At 39.7% G+C, this 16,363-nt stretch overlaps 1 protein-coding gene across 2 annotated transcripts in view; it reads left to right on the top strand.

Moving 5' to 3' along the window:
* The window catches only part of LOC119413844 (protein FAM214B), a 32,905-nt gene that overhangs the window by 12,914 nt on the left and 3,628 nt on the right, over positions 1-16,363 (top strand). Inside the window, exons 1-6 of one of the 2 annotated variants that reach the window (XM_037680909.1) lie at positions 193-528; positions 7,837-7,997; positions 8,355-8,475; positions 12,331-13,679; positions 15,471-15,529; positions 15,895-15,994. In XM_037680909.1, the coding sequence (XP_037536837.1) occupies positions 12,495-13,679; positions 15,471-15,529; positions 15,895-15,994 (1,344 nt within the window). In that variant the 5' untranslated portion in view covers positions 193-528; positions 7,837-7,997; positions 8,355-8,475; positions 12,331-12,494. Of the gene's footprint in view, positions 1-192; positions 529-7,836; positions 7,998-8,354; positions 8,476-12,330; positions 13,680-15,470; positions 15,530-15,894; positions 15,995-16,363 lie in introns of those variants that run through there. The other variant, XM_037680910.1, reaches the window with a different exon arrangement.

Here is a 16,363-nt window from a genome sequence, read left to right as displayed (position 1 = left end):
GAGAAATGTTGAGGAGAGAGACGGATGAATAGAGGAGAGGCCGAGGAAGAGGAGAAATGGAAGACGAGAGAAAGCATGACAGCAAATAAAGTGGCTTTTGTGTCCACAATACTTTGGAGGAGTGCAAATACAAGAGGAAAGAGGAAAGGGGGGTGGCTTAAAACAGAAAAGTAGAAGGAGGGCACAGACGAGACAAATGGGGGCTGGGAGTCGTCGTCGATGAGTTTCTGATTTGTTCATGTGTGGGAATGAGAGTGGATCGAGGTAAACGGCAAGAAAACACAGAGGGAACAGAATTGTGAAAGCTGCTGAACATCCTGACAGAATATGGGACAGGGAGGCAGAGCAACTTTACTCATCTCTGCCTTTCTCACCACAACCTGTTCAGGGTGAAGGAACTGAAAAGAAGAGACAAATCCAGCAAGTCGAGAGAAAGGAAGCAGCCTGACTCAGGGTGGAGGACAGTGTCACCTACTCAGCCACCAGATAGAGGAAGGAAGGCGGAACAGCAAACGTCTTTCTGACAGGGTGAGTGTGACGAGTTCCCCTGCTCTCAAGTCAAGTGTTGTAATGTTGCTTCATTCGATTGCTGTCAAATCCTCAGCTGGGCTCAGTTGACTCAACGTCTCCTAAAATGGCCACATGAAAAGCAGGCAGTCAGAGAGGGAGGGCGGGACAGAAAGGGAACCTCTGTCAAACAGCTTTTTCAGCAAACAAGTCCCTCGTCTTAGTTTAGACTGTCAGGACTCCCCAACACGAGTGGTGCAAGTTAAAGGTGCAGATTTACATCCCTCCTCTTTGTGTTTCTCTTCGCCACTTCCTGTCATACGCCAGAAGCAGTCAGCTGCATTTCCACCCATCCTTTGTAGACAGAAGTTTGTGCAATCTAATCAACAGCTGATTATTAGCAGAAGCAGCCAGAAACCTTTTTTTTTTTTTTTTTTTTTTTTTTGTGGGTGGGTGTGTTGTTTATCAGCCTCCAGACACAGAACAGGCCCGGGAGTAGTTTGGGTGGGGATCCACTAAAACCTTATGAGACAATCTGGTTATTTGGGAGGCTAACTTCAAGCTGATGCTATTATTCCTCTATTACAGGCTACATGTGAAGGGTGGGCTGAGAACACAAGGAGGGCAGAGTGCAAATGAGCTGCCAGGGATGCAACTTTTCACAAAAGGCTCATTCAGCATGACCGCTTGGGTCACAGACTAAAAATAAACCATTTTAGAAACGTAACGCAGTAAACACTTAACCCCACCAAGACACCAACGTGTCAAATGCCTTGTTTTCAGGGGCTGTTGGTGAAGTAAAAAAAAAAGTTGCGGTATTCTGAACTGATCAGCTGAGACATCTTTTATGTATAAAAGTGATCAGCTCTTTTAGCTTTTTAGTCACTAAATTAATTTCAATTCACCAAATAAATGTCTGAGGCAATCAAAAGATTTGACTGGTTTTTTTTTTTTCTGAGGATTTGAGTAAATCTATGAATTTAGGAGACATGCAGTCTTAATCCAGACATCTGTAAACAGCACAGCAGCTGTGTTCCTCCAAGTAGTGTTTTAAAAAAAAAAAAAAATTTAAGGTGGAGTTCAGCAAAACTTGTGCAGGAACTAAGAATCAGTAATTTTACTCCTCAACAAAAGTGATGGTGCTTTGAATGCCAGGGTTTGTGTTTGTTTCTGTGCACACATACTTGTGGCATTTGTGTGTTGTGATTTAATAGCAACACGTGCCAAATGTCAGGCTGTTTTATTAAAGGTAGGTGCTCCTGTCGCATACATAGATTATACTGAGAACTTGATTTTAAGTTCATAAACCTCACTCAGAAACATTTTTTGCTCTTATTATATATTTTATTAACCTCGTGTTCAACTTTTCATAGTTTCAAGGAAGCTCTGATTTGCTTTACAGATGTTTTTTGTGTAGCACACAGATGCTTTTGGTGGCCTCAACATCTCGAAGAGCCGTTTAGGCTCATTTAATTTGATTAGGCGGCTTCAGTAAAACAAACAAAAGGTATGTGATCACATCACTTTGAGCAATTGATCATTATCCCTAACACCATCTTGCTCATGATGATGAAATTAAACATCTCTGGGCCTCCTGATGTGCTCAGTCATCTGGCCCCACATCACTGACCTTTGACTTCATGACTAGTCTTTCTTGGTCCTTAACAAACAATAATTATTATGTGTAGTTTTATCCACACGTATCGGACACAGCTAAAGCTCTGTCTTCCTTAAACTCCTAAGACCCGAACTCTTATATGTGGATGCCAGGTCCTAGGAGGTTAAAGGCTATTTTTTTAGCAATATTTAGTTTGTAAATCTTTTGGTTAAATGTGAATGTTTTTATAAAATGTTGCATCAGTTTTGTGTAAATTGTGATTCAAGGAAAAGTTTCGTGAACCGTTTAAAAAAAAAAAAAAATTTAACAATAGTAGTTTAAAATTTGTTGCACTTGGATAGTAATAGTAAAATTAATTTAACTAATTTAATTATATTCAGTTAAATTAATTTATTTATTCAAAACAAATGTAATTTGTGGTATTTTGTTGAGAAAGAAGTGAAGTCTAGAAGTGTAATTATTCTGATCCATCCATCCATTATCTTTACAGCTTCTTCCTTTCGGGGTCGTGGGGGTCACTGGTCACCAAGTGGCTGTGGTCGAGTGGTTAGAGCAGTTGTCCTCAAATGCGAGGGTTGGGGGTTCGATTCCACCAGCAATCACATGCCCAAATGTCCCTGGGCAAGACACATTGCCTCCAATGTGTGTCCCATTGATGTATTTCATTCTTCTTTTTTTTTTCATTCAACCTTTATTTTAACCGATAAATCACACTGAGCCTCGAAGACTCATTTACAAGTGAGACCTGTGTAGACGGGGAAAAAAGTAATGAAAGTGACACATGTATAGGATTTGGAGGCTAAAAAAAAAATCCTATATAACTTTTTTTCCTTGACTGAGAAGAAAGAGCCCGATATTGAAAAAAACACCCTGCACATAGATACATAATGTATGAATGTGGGTTTAGGTATAGGTATGACTGTGATAAAGCACTGATTATTTTTTTGTATGGAAATAGTAGAGTGCTGTGTGGATGGGTAAATGAGGACACGGATTGTGTTTTAAAGCGCTTTGAGTATCTTGATCAGATAGAAAAGTGCAGTCCATTAACCATTTTACTGGTGCCCATATTCAGCAGTCACTGTGCGAGAGGCAGGGGACACCCTGGACAGTTCTCCAGTCCATCACAGGGGGACACAAAGACAAACAAGACACAACCATTCACTCTCTCACTCGCACCTAGGAACTATTTGGAGTTGCCATTCAGCCCAACATGCATGTTTTTAGTCTGTGCGAGGAAACCAGAGTACCCGGAGAAAACCCATGCATGCACGGAGAGAACATGCGTACTCCACCCAGAAAGGTCACTGGCTGGGATTTGATCTGGTGACCTTTTCGCTGAGAGGCAACAACTCTACCAGCTGCACCACCGCACCACCTAAATGGAATATGAATCTTGAAAGTATAGTGTGAATAATGACCTTTTATTGTCCCGCTTCACCCAATACACCATGTATCACATTAACGGCACGCTCGTGCTAACTTTAAAGCAGTGAGTAGCACATAGTCAATGATTGAACTGAGCCACTGTGAATGTTGTGACTTTAAACATATAAAAGCTTCATGCTTAATGTTTTTTTTTTTTTTTACCTCTTCTTTGTTTCTTGGTTTCACCACCAACACCTATCAATTCAGTACCAGCTGTTGCCAAACATGTGCAAACCTAGATCAAGTAAAACATTAGCTTGAACTTTTTTCACTGTGTTTGAGATTCTCTCCAGCTTAAATTATTTTGAGCCTTTTAAGTCGAAAACTGTCTTTTTTTTATTGAGTCATTTATTTTCCATGAAGCTTTTTTTTCCTTTCAAAAAATCATTTTTTACTTAAAATAATAAAATTAATGCTTTATGTGATTGCATATTTTACAACTTGATTTGTAGACTTTAAAGTAACAAGTCTCAAAACAAGCAGCTTGTTGGTTGTAGCCATGAAAACTCTGAGTTTGTCCATGAAATGTCCAAAGGGGGTATTCTTGCTCTTGGCTCTCTTATTCCTTTCTCAAGGTCTTTGGCCCGGCTGCAGTTCATCTCTTTTTTTTCAATCTTCAATTTCCTCCTGGTGCATCTGAATGGCTGCTGGTGTTTTTCATTTCTCTCATTCATCTACATCTGTCACCGTTTTCAATCTTGTAATGATTATTTGATGGTACAGGCAGCAAGGCAAGGCAGCAAATGTTATGTCAATTTCTCGTTACTTACCAATGGTGCATAATATTTCCATCACAGAATACTAACAATGATCATAAACCGTAAAATATTGTCATTGAAGTTTTTAAAATAACATGGGAAAAATTTTTTATTTTAGATGATAAACCATTTATTTAGCAAACGATAGGAGTATTGGACTTTTTTCCCATGCTGTTCAGTCTGTTGTGGCATTGTTTCCATGTGAATAAAAGCGCAGCTTTAGCACCTGACATGACTTTCTGTGAGGATGAAGCTCGTTGCTGTCAGATGACGAGATCAAGTTCATACCTATGACCTGTATTGTAGCTACAAGAAACAAGCTGTTGGTGGTACTCAGTTTGTAATTTACAGGTTACTAATCAACAGATCATTTGCGCTGTGCCTCATTGACTCCTCTGATCATTACTGAAATGAACTAGCTGTACCTTTTAATGTTTTAAAAATACACCTACTGGAAACTGCCACAGTCTTTTTTTTAATCTTTGTCAGTTGGTGGAGCTGTTGTCTCTCGGTGAGAAGTTAGGCTGATTGGTAACTTTAATTGTCCCTAGGTGTGGGCGAGAGAGTGACTAGTTGTCTCGTTTGTCTCCGTGTCCCTGTGATGGACTGGAGGCCTGTCCAGGGTGTACCCCGCCTCTCGCACAGTAATAGCTGGACATGGGCACCAGTGACCCCCACGACCCGAAAAGGAAGAAGCGGGTAAAGATAATAGATGGATGGATGCCAATTTGCACGGTTTAGTAAATCTGCCTCTTTATGCACTGTTTTAGACTCATTGTTATTACGATATGTACAATTCAGTAGTGAGGGAGATGAGGGATGCACAGTATTGGATTTTTGGCAAATGTCCGATATGCCGATATGTTAAAACTTATTTGGCCGATACCAATATTTTTTCCCTACACCTTCTTACAGAGACTACATAGCTTTCTCTGCTGTGGAATTAAAATACTACATTATTCTGCATGGTCTTTGTCAATTTGGCCTGCTGCCAAATGCAGATGCCAAAAAAGTGTCTGAAAACGATGCAACTTCAACTTGGATTATGTTCAATGTCGAATTTATTCATGACATTTACTCTCTCTAAAGTCTAAAACAATGACAACACTCAGAACAGTGCAAATTTTAAATTTTCACAAATCTAAACTCAACGGTGTGCGTGATGTAAAAAATAAAAAAATAAATATATATATATGAGAGAGAGAGTGCCTTTTTATATCTGTGATTTATTTTAATGGAATGGTTGATGTTCGATATTTAACTTTATCGCTAATATTGGTCGATACCATGCCAATAATATTGTGCATCCCTATGGGAGATTATTTCATATAGGTGGGTTAGAGGTGAATATGAGAACATAGTTGGAGAACGTGTATTAGCGCCATTACAATGTTCAGCAAAGTGGTAATTTTCTGAGTTCCAAAGTCTAAATCAGCAATCTATGGGATGAAGCTGGTGCATGTCTTCACCACAGCTGTCTGCTTGATTGAGACTTGGACTGGGCAGCTTGTGTCAGTCTCCTGCTTTCCTGGTTTACAATAAGGTCAGAAATTAAGTGGAACCTAGAACAACTTTTGGACACTCTGAAGAACACGGGCAGGAACTATAAATAACTTTATTCACTTTCCATCTTCCCTTCCTGCAGTATGATGAGTAACCTTACCTTGTTAGTCAACTTGTCTGTTTTTTGTTTTATTTGGTAGCATAATTCAGACCTCTTTTTTGGCCTTGGCATGTCTGATTCGACATCCATTTATCTGAAATTAAAAATACCTCTAACTACATTTTAAATTGCATATGCCAAACTTATTGGTTTAATGTAACTCTTAGGTGAATGTAGAATCTTCCTCCTCTTCAAATTTGCCCAATATAACAGTCACCAACTTAGAGGAGGGCTATGCCAGATGTTTTTTTTTTTTTAATAACAGTGGCTCCTTACTTGTAGAAAGTGACTTTTTTTTTTGGCACCAACCGGATTTCTAAACTTTCACGCTATTTCATGCTAACATGCTATCATTTTGTTTTAAAATCTGGGAGAGGCACTTGTGTGCTTTTGTGCAACTTGAGTTTTCCCAAAGGTAATGCATGACTGCAGAGACCATATGTTGGATGACAGGTGACGAAGCCTCCACCCCTGACTATGTGATTCTTCATGAGCATCAGTAAGAAGGCACAATTACCTCATTAAGTCACTGCATCAGTGGTTAAGTTAAAGCTTCTTCAAAAATAAAGATTGAGAATTTTCATGTCGTTTCTGTTATTTTCTGTCTGAATCCCGTTTTTTGTTTTTTTGTAGAAGTTGAAAATGTGATTTATAAGACATAAAACACAAGAGATGTCTCATGACCTGACTTGCATAAACAGCATTTGTCAGCCAAGTAATTGAAATACCAGCTCCAGGTCACACAGAGTGCAGCTAGATGAATCATTATATTTAAGTATAGCAATGTGAGAATGCAGATGCATTGCACCGAATCTAAAATGCATGCAAGATCAAGTCTTGTACATATTTATCATTCTCAAGTTTGTTTTTTTTTGTGCTCAATTTTACATTGTTTCTTCCAGCTCTTCTATATATTTAGTATCCATCATCACAATGCAACGATGAAGCTTTAAAACGCCAAAAAAAAAAAAAGAGGTTGGTTTTGGTAATAAGTCTAAATGGGAACCAAATCTTCTTTATGTAAATTCGAGCCAGCAGGGTGTTCGTCACATTAGCCGTCTTTAATTTCCAGCCTGCAAATTAAAATGACATCAGACCGCTTCGATTAAAGTAGCTAGCTGTGTTTTTAGAGTTTAAGTTACTGTCTTTTAGCTGCACATATTTCAAGGAAACCAGCAATTTATTGTGTGTGTGTGCGTTTGTTTGTTTGTTTACTTATCTAGTTGTTTTCTTGTGAAACTTCTTCGCCACTCCTACCCCTCAGCACCCCCTACCAACGACCCTCTTGAACTCTCTGAAGCTCTGCTTCTCTTTCTCCCTCTTTGTGGCCAAGTACAAAGGAGTCGTTATCCTTGGGCTGGTGGTTGCCATGGAGATAGCTCATTGCAACCCCTCCCTCCATCCCACATTCCCAAATTCAGGTCCAAGTAGGTTGGGAAACTGCTCACTTCCTTTGGTTCATCACCGTGTGGTGCCAAGTTAGCTCCATGAATGACTCCTTCATGTCTGATCATCCTCTCAGAGTTTGGGTTGTTGGATTTGATATGGGTGTGCATGAGAAAACCACAGCATTCTCCTTAAGGTGATTTCTTAAACATTTGCAGTGTGATTTTAAAAAATAATAATCATTTTACTGTTGCTGTGTTGCCTTGGTTCATTCTGGTTGAATTTTTAACTGGTCCAGTTTTTCTTCAACCACACACAGCCTGTACGAGAACTTGCATAAGCTTCTACCAGTATTTGTTAGGCTTGTGAGTTTCAAAAAATGTTTGTTTATGTTTTCACAACATATAACATCTGAATAGTAATTGATTTAAAAGTCATTAAGGGTAATTGTTTTCGATGCTTTTCTGTTTCTATAGGGATTCTGGGAGGAATGACCCAATCATGATGTCACAGCCGTGCCCCACTTCATGCCGAGGTCACCAAGGAGGGAGTGCCTGGCTATTGGCCAATTGTAGGAGGAGTGCCAACAGAGTAATTATTAAAAGTCTTGTGTGGTACTGACAGTCCGCTCCTGCTGGTAAGATCGATTTGTCAGCGTCTGGTCTTTGTCAGTTTGTTCAGTTTATATTGAAACATTTTGTCATTCTTAAATTAAAAAAAATGAAACGTATATCACTATGTTAATGATGTAATAATTATCTATCCAGGTGCTTTCTTAATCTTTTTGCTTTTAACTGAAGAAAATATTTTTATTTCTGTAACATGGGCTTTGTGGTTTGGTTGAAAGTGGAATATCCTGTTTTATTATCACAGTGTATCAAACAAAATGCTACAATTACTATGAATCGTAAAATAAATGTTTGATTTAGTTTGATTTGTTTGTTTCTACTTGTCTTGCTGGAAAAAAAAAAAAGCCCATTTTATTTTTTCCTAGGTTGTCCCTCTTCATGATGATTAAAAGAATCCACTAGAACGCCATTTAGACACAACTTCCAGATGTTGTGCCAGAGGCAGGGTTTCCATGCAGGAGGATTTGAACAACGAGTGACACAAAGGTGAGTTGTTGACCTTATCATTTTATAACCTCATTAACAACTACACTGAGAGTAATGTGCATATATATATATATTTGTTTGTTTGTTTGTTTATCAGCTGGTTCTTTAAATATATACTGTATATATTTGGCATCCTTTTTCTAGCAACATTTTCTCCATACTGAGAAGCTTTACAGCCTACACGATGTTCACACTGTGCAATTGTACCTACGAGAAAGAAAGCAGCTAAAATGTATTTTTCTACTCAGAATTTCAACTTGTAATGGGAATTACAGTAATGGTCGTGAGTCACTTCTCATTTCTTTACGTATTGCTCCAAATCAACCAGCCTTTCTTTAACCTTTTAAACTCGTCTCAGACAATAGTTCTTCAAGATTTCTAATGATTTTAAAAACATTTTCTTTGAACTTTTTTATAAACTTAAAAGGTTTTAGTCCAATACCAAAACCATCATCAGATAATTACCACATTTTTCGCCGTATAAGTCGTGATTTTTTTTGCATAATTTGCATGCCCTTCGACTTATACGCCGAAGTGTCGTATTTATGGATCTTCCCCCATATTTATAAACCAATTTTTGGCTGAGCTATGACCGTTTTCATTCATTCTGACTGAAAATATTGAACACTATTTCAGCCGATTGATGGCAGTCGAGCAGTGTGGCATGCCGCTGTATCATCTAATAGGTAAAAGTGGCCATTAATGATGCAATCGGATTGCCATAGCCCGCCACCTTCATCTGCCTGGAGCAACCATCAAATCAGCTTAATTTCGCTTCGCCGCCCCGGCGAAATGCAGGTGATTTGACCATTGAAGCGCATTTATTAAGTAAAAGTTAGACTGAGACACACCTTTGCTATAAAGTCGAGCTAATAAATAATTGTTTTTAGGTGGTTATCTTGTTAAATTTTGAAGAACTGGACAGCGAGTCGCCCTCTGCGCGTTCATGTTTCCGCGTATCAACTTTTGAAAATGCAGCTGATTTGACCGTCAAGTGCATTTATTAAGGAAAAGATAGACTGAGACACACCTTTACTATAATTTAGAGCAAATTAATAATTGTTTTTAAGTGTTAATCTTGTTAAATTCTTGTTAAAGTCCTCCCGTGCACGCTCTCGTGGCTGCTATTTGGCAGCCAGCCGATTTGTAGCACAACACCGGCCCACATTTCTGTATTGTCAGCGGTGACGTATAATAGATGCAATGTATACGGCGAAGCGACATTTATCAATTTTTCCACTTTATTAGATATATTCGGACTGATGCGACTTATGGGGTGGTGCAATGTTTACGGCAGACAATACGGTATTCTTTTCAAAATTTTGCTTGGCATTTAACTTTGGTCTATGAGTCAGTCAAGCATTAAAGGTCCTAAACTCAAGCGATGAACCAGTATTATGTTGATATGTAACATAAGAACCATCTTTAAATTGGATCTTTGGGGTTTGTTTATCTTTAAGCTTATTATAAGATACAATTTGTTCCCATTTTATTCACGTCAATGAATGAAAAGTATGAAAAAGCATGAAAAAGATGACAGTTTGACACCGAAAGCCCAACTGCTCTGCCACTGCACCACATAGTGTTGACTGTGGTGCCGTGGTGGGGCAGTCGTCTTAAGATTAGAATGTTACAGGTTTGATGACCAGCCAGAATGACGCCTATTTCCTAACTGCTCACCGAGTGCTTCAATAGCTGCTACTGCACTTTGCAATTTGTCCTCTGCATTTAACCCACCACACATGTAAGACACACGTCTTACATGTGTGGTGGGTTGAATGCAGAGGACAAATTTTGTCTTCCTATGGGCATAAACGGTGATGACAACACACAGTATGTTTACTTTCATAAAATACTACAGCATCATTGAAATTATTGATAGATTGGAATGGTAAATGGACAGTACTTGTATAGTGCCTTTCTTTCTAATCAAGATACTCAAAGCGCTAAACAACGCAATCGGTGTCCTCATTTACCTCCACACACATCCATACATTACTCTACTAGATCTCTACTAATCGAACAAATCATTCTATAGACTAATCAATGCTTTAGATAACATTAATACACCAATGGGACACACATCGAAGGCAGTGAGGTTCAGTGTCTTGCCCAGGGACAATCAACATGTGACTGCTGCAGGGACTTTTGTATCTAAAATCTAACTTTGTATTTAATGTTAATGTGCTCGGAGTGTCGTCATCACAAAGACGGGTGCGACTTGCGTATGAGACCAAACTCCAGGTCCGATAGACGAATAGAAACGTGCACAGATGCAGGAGCACGCAGCCTGTTGAGTTTCTCTCACAGTAAAAGAGGCTGTTTCTGCAGCTTTAGTTTTCCTCAATAAATATTAAGACTAAAAGTCAAATATTTATATGCCCCAGATTATTGCAGAGAGGTATGTTAGGGGTGGGGCTAGATGCTCAGGTAACCTTGAGGTGTAGAAAAAATGTCGGTCAAAAGATTTTCATTTTATTTTATTTTATTTTTTATTTTTTTGCTTTAATCTATGGACATGGTACTAGATATAAAATGAGTGACAAAGCAACCAAGATTTAACCAAAAACTTTGACAGACCTTTAGACAGATTAAAGAACTATTTATTCAAGTTCAAGGTTCTTTGTCATTCGCAGCACATGTGGTACACGAGGTGGAACGAAATTGTGTACACAGGGTCCCAGTTGCATCCAACAATAAAAATAGATCCTTAGTATGGTTTCTTTTACAATGTATAAGCGATAATCTAAGAAGTACACTAAACTAAGATGTACGCTAAACAATAGTGCAAAACAATATGGCGATCAACAGCAGCATGAACATGAGTCTGTGTGAGCAGATGAATATGAATGAAGACAGCAGCATGAAATCAGATCAAGATCACTTTAAAAGATTACAACAAAATTCATCATCTAGTGTTTCAAAACTCTTGTTTGGTCGATCTGATCTCTGCTAACAACTGGTCTTATCAGGGCTTAATTTATAAACCGATCGATGCCGGAATGCAAATAGTGGGCGGGGTCTTGGGGTCCTCCTCCAGAAATTTTTGAATAAAGTAGATGTGATTTCCTGTATTTTAACGGGTTGTTAAACATCTACATTTACTTACATTTGTAAACGCTATGCTTCTGTCGAGCATTCCCCCCCCCCCCACTTGATGGTTGCGAGCCCGACACTGTCCTTGCTCGTTGTTGTCTGACTCCACGTGTGAAACCTCCAGGCGCTTCCTCCGTCTGTTCATCGCAGCTGCACGGTTAGCTCGGCTCACCCCCACCACTCTTTTAGGGGTGGAGATTTTTTTTTTTAAGGGTAGATGGGGAAATGCTACTTGAAGGGGCTGCTCGTATGCTCATAAGGGCTGTTGTGTTTAAAATGAGTGTTTATGTAATTATTTTCAGTTTACATATCCAATATAAGTTTTATTCATTCAAGGCAGTCATATTTGTTCATAACTTTATTATTAGTAAGTTTGAGAGTTACCGGATCCATGCAAACAGTTACTGGTCATCGCTCAAGCACAAAACGTAAAAAGTGTGGAATGACACACTTGTGACGTTCTGTTTGTTTGCAGCAGTCACACATTGTTCTCCTATTTGTAGAAAATATTAAATATTCATAGAAATTTAAATCTATCATAGAAAATGTTGGCTTTCATAATGTAAAAAGTACATTTTATATTATTGACAGTTAAAATTTCCTGTCATTGCTCCTTAGGAAAGGCCTAATAACTTTAAATTGATTGGAAATTGGAAATCATATTTTATGATTCCCACCCCTCTTGCTGTATACTGTGCTGTGTAATATTATTTACTTGAAAAAAGTATCCATCTGAGTAAAGTATTTTATTCCCCCCAGGTGGCGTGTGGCTCAGCTTCTTGATTCACACACTTTGAAGGGATCACATCAGAAACTGTAGGACATCTCCTTCCTGTGGAGCATCTTGATTTGCCTCCTTGTAGCTGTGAGGCCCTACTTGCAAAAAAGTAATTTAAAAACGCTTTTCTTGCAACTGTGAAACCATGCGGCACATTCACGTTGAGTTGGCCAACAAAAAGGCTCCACTGGATTTTCCAGCACAGGAGGGGGACCTGCCACCGTCTGCCTCTCCATCCAATGGAATAAACTCTGCGGTTAGAGCGGGCGCATCTAGGCGCTTTGACCAGGAAGAGTTGCGTCTTCAAAAGGTCTACCAGCTCTCCATTTTCTCTCAGATGGGGGGCTTTTCCACCTCCACAGGATCCTGCACAGATGCCCAACAGAAGACAGGCCGGATAGGCGTGAAAAGGGGACTAGAAGAGCCTCAGTTGACACACAAGCGCTCCCACCTTGAAGACAAATCAGACAGTGAAGTGCTGGAGGGACGGGTGTTATGTGGATCAGTCCCAGCTCAAAGTGTTGGGATAGGGTCAATGACTGGGCCTGGGTGGTCAGATTCTCCATATACGTGCATGCAGGTGGAGCACAGAGACTCTGAGGGTGGTTTGTCACCTAGATCGCCACCCCTTTCCCCAAGCCACAACTCCTTCCGACGCCCAGCTCACAACAATCATGACAGGCCCATCCTTGATGCATTTACTCCACTCTCACCTAAATCATCCCCAAAGTGTGACCCACATGGGTACGTTTGTGACCAGGGCCACTCAAACGGAAGCTCAGTAAGGACAGATGCAACTAATGGGGGCCGTACACCTACACACTCACTAGGTACCCCTGGACAGGACAGTTGTAGTAATGGCTCATCTGGAGGCCAGCTCAGCCCCCACTTGTATGAAATGTCCACATATGAAACTCCAAATCCTGCCAGCCCTACCAGTCCACCTGGCCCGTTTTCACCTCCACACCACACAGAAATGCAGGAACCAGGGGAAGCTACTGAATGGGACATTGGACTTGAATCCTCTCCACCTGAGCGAAGTGCCACGCAAGCTGCCAGTACGTCTAATGGTTTGGCTTCCTGGGAGAAAACCCCTGTCAGTAATGGCCATCGTCTGTACTCTGGAGGCCACTGGCCAGCTAAAAAAAGGTTGCTGTCCCCAAGTGATGCATCAGAATCGTGCTCGGAAGATGAGGGACCTTCAACTTCAAAAAGAAGCAGGTTGTCTTTGCTAACGTCTGGACTAGGCCCAGCGTCTTGTCGTAGCACTGATGCTAAAGCTGCACCGTACTGGAACCACCTGCTGCCGACTGCACGGGACCGGCCCAAGGTCAGCACATATGCACACAAGTTGCACGTAGGGTGTTTTTATTCGGTCTTTTTTTTTTCCATGTTGGTAGGGAAAAAACAAACACAGCTAAAGAGAGTTTAAAGCAATAGTTGAGATTTTTGGAATTGGGATTTTGGGAGAGATTAATATTAATGTCCTATTAATATCTTGCCTGTTAATGACAGCTCTTTGAACAACCTCAGTTTGAAGACGTGGATTGTAATTATCACCAAATTTATGACCAAACAGCCAGTTTGAGCAAGACCAAAGTGGATCACCGCCATTTTAATTGATTGTATTATTGTCAATTTTGCATTACAGTGCATGGTTCTTTACATACCAGTAATTATTTGTACATTTGGCAACATCAGCTAGCCGTGGCAGTTTCTGTAAATATTTCATCTCATAATATTTCTGTCTGAACAATCTAAACCTTTACTCTGAAGTTGTTTTCAAAATTATTCCAACAGCAGATAAAATAATAATTGTTCATAACTTTTCCACAAAACCCCACTTTCAAAAGATCTGAACTATTGCATTTAACAGGAGTTTGAAATAGATTTTATACTAAACATTATTTGTCATCTTGTAGTTAAAAAAAAAAAAAAAAAAAAAAAGAAGCAACTGAGATTCTTTAGGAACTGCTTCCTGTCCTAACTGACCAGTGAGGTTCTAGGTGATGTTCTTCTTCTTTTTTGTAGCATGCTTGTAAAAGAACAGTGTCAACTTTTTACTTTTCAAATTTAACACCTTAAAGCCACAAAACACTTCACTGCTATAAGTAAAGGCTTCAGTATCTTTGAATACTATTATGTAAATCCAAGGTTTTTCCGTCAGTGGTGTTAGCCATGACAAATCTGTAACAAAGCAAAGGGAGGGATAAATAAAAGACACAAACTGTGTGAGTTTGTGTCAGTAAAAGAATGAAGTGATGGTTGGCTCATAATCACAGCACACTGGAACAGGCAGAGCAGCTCCAGAATAAAGCCCATTGAGGGAAAGTCTATTGTTCCCGAACGTGAGTGCACTGTGTCTCTTACACACACGTTCACGCTCGCACATGTACGAAACAAGCATCCTGCCTCATCTGTTTCTGGAAGTGAACTGACCATTGGGAGGTTAGAAAGTGCTTTTGAGTCCATGGGTTTTGTGTGATGGGGACTATTTTAACGGGGTTCGCTTATTGGCTTTCATATTTTGAAGGGATTCTAGTGGTTAGAAAGGTTTAGCATATGCATGAAGGAAGACGAGAAGAAGAGTAGATGTCTATAAAAAAATGGGAGGAAAATGTATATTGGCGGAAGATACAAACAGATGAGTTTATTTTTCAGTGATGGGTAGGTGAGACAGGATAATAATAAATAATGCTGCTTTTGGATTCAGCTATACGTGAAGATGAGACTGCAGGCTGACAAAGATTTCAAAGGGGGTTAACTATTACCAACATGTAATCCATGAGTGAGAGGTCGGCGGTGAACAAATGTCTCAAAGTTAGCACAGTTTAGCTACTGATGAGTTATCTGACCAAGGGGTGGTCTTTCCAATGAACGGAAGCCTGGAAATGGAAAAAACTAGTGCTGCAACATCTAGTACACTGTGCTCAGTAAGTAAAACAACACCTGAAATACACAAGCATCAGTTTGTGTATTTACACTTTGTGTGTTAGTACTGATGTAATTTGTAACAGGTTTATGTTATTTAAAATACATTTAATTCTAATACAGATCAGCTATGCGTAAATCAGGAACCTGATAAAAAACCCTCTTGTCCTTTTCTGGTTGTTTTGTCCAGACTGCCGTAGATTGTACACGATCAGGGAGACGACTGAAGAATGGGCTGCGATTAAAAAGGTGAGTCATCTGTTGTATTGGCAACCACGTATTCACAAAGCTTCCAAGAAAAGATAACGCCTAAACTAGGATTAAAAGCTGAAATTGTGATCTTTAGATGAGGTTTTTGGTTACGTTTGCATAGATTAGTGGATTCACGTGTGTGATTTGTGAACAGTTTAGTTAGTCACTCTGACTGCAGCATATAAACACTTTACTGTGGAGGTGGGGGCTAAAAGTATGTTTGCTGTTATTCTAAATTAAAGGGTTCTGTGTCTGGACTTGAATTCGCTCACAGGCGTGTGACATATTGGTTAAGACAAAATTATTGTCATCTTAACCGCTAACCACCGCTCTGTCTTATGTGCGTTTGTGACCATATCCAGTCGGCAGCTGCGCAGCGGCAGGCAGACTGACACCGGGCGGTCTACACGTTCGACATGGCCTTCCTCTTCCTTCAGCAGATCGTTGCTCTGCAACTTTGAGGTATGCAACTTTTTTTTAATGTTTTGCATCAAATTCAAGATTGTAACAGGTGGACAAACCACCCGAAACCTACATGTTTTTAGTTAAATCTGTTCATGATAATGATTAAAAACATATAAATGACTTCATCAGCACAATATCTTTAAAAAGTAATTTTAGACTATCCATCCGTCTATTATCTTTTACCCACTTCTTCCTTTTTGGGTCGCGGGGGTCACTGTTGCCCATACCCAGCAGTCACTTTGCAAGAGGTGGGGGACACCTTGGACAGGTCACAAGTCCACCACAGGGACACATAGAGACAAACAAGACAAATAACCATTCACTCACTCACTCACTCACTCACTCACTCACTCACTCACTCACTCA

The sequence above is a fragment of the Nematolebias whitei genome, chromosome 8 (genome assembly GCF_014905685.2).
Source record: "Nematolebias whitei isolate Nwh7 chromosome 8, NemWhi1, whole genome shotgun sequence".
Classification (NCBI taxonomy): Eukaryota; Metazoa; Chordata; class Actinopteri; order Cyprinodontiformes; family Rivulidae; genus Nematolebias; species Nematolebias whitei.
This window is presented reverse-complemented; position numbering and strand designations above follow the sequence as displayed.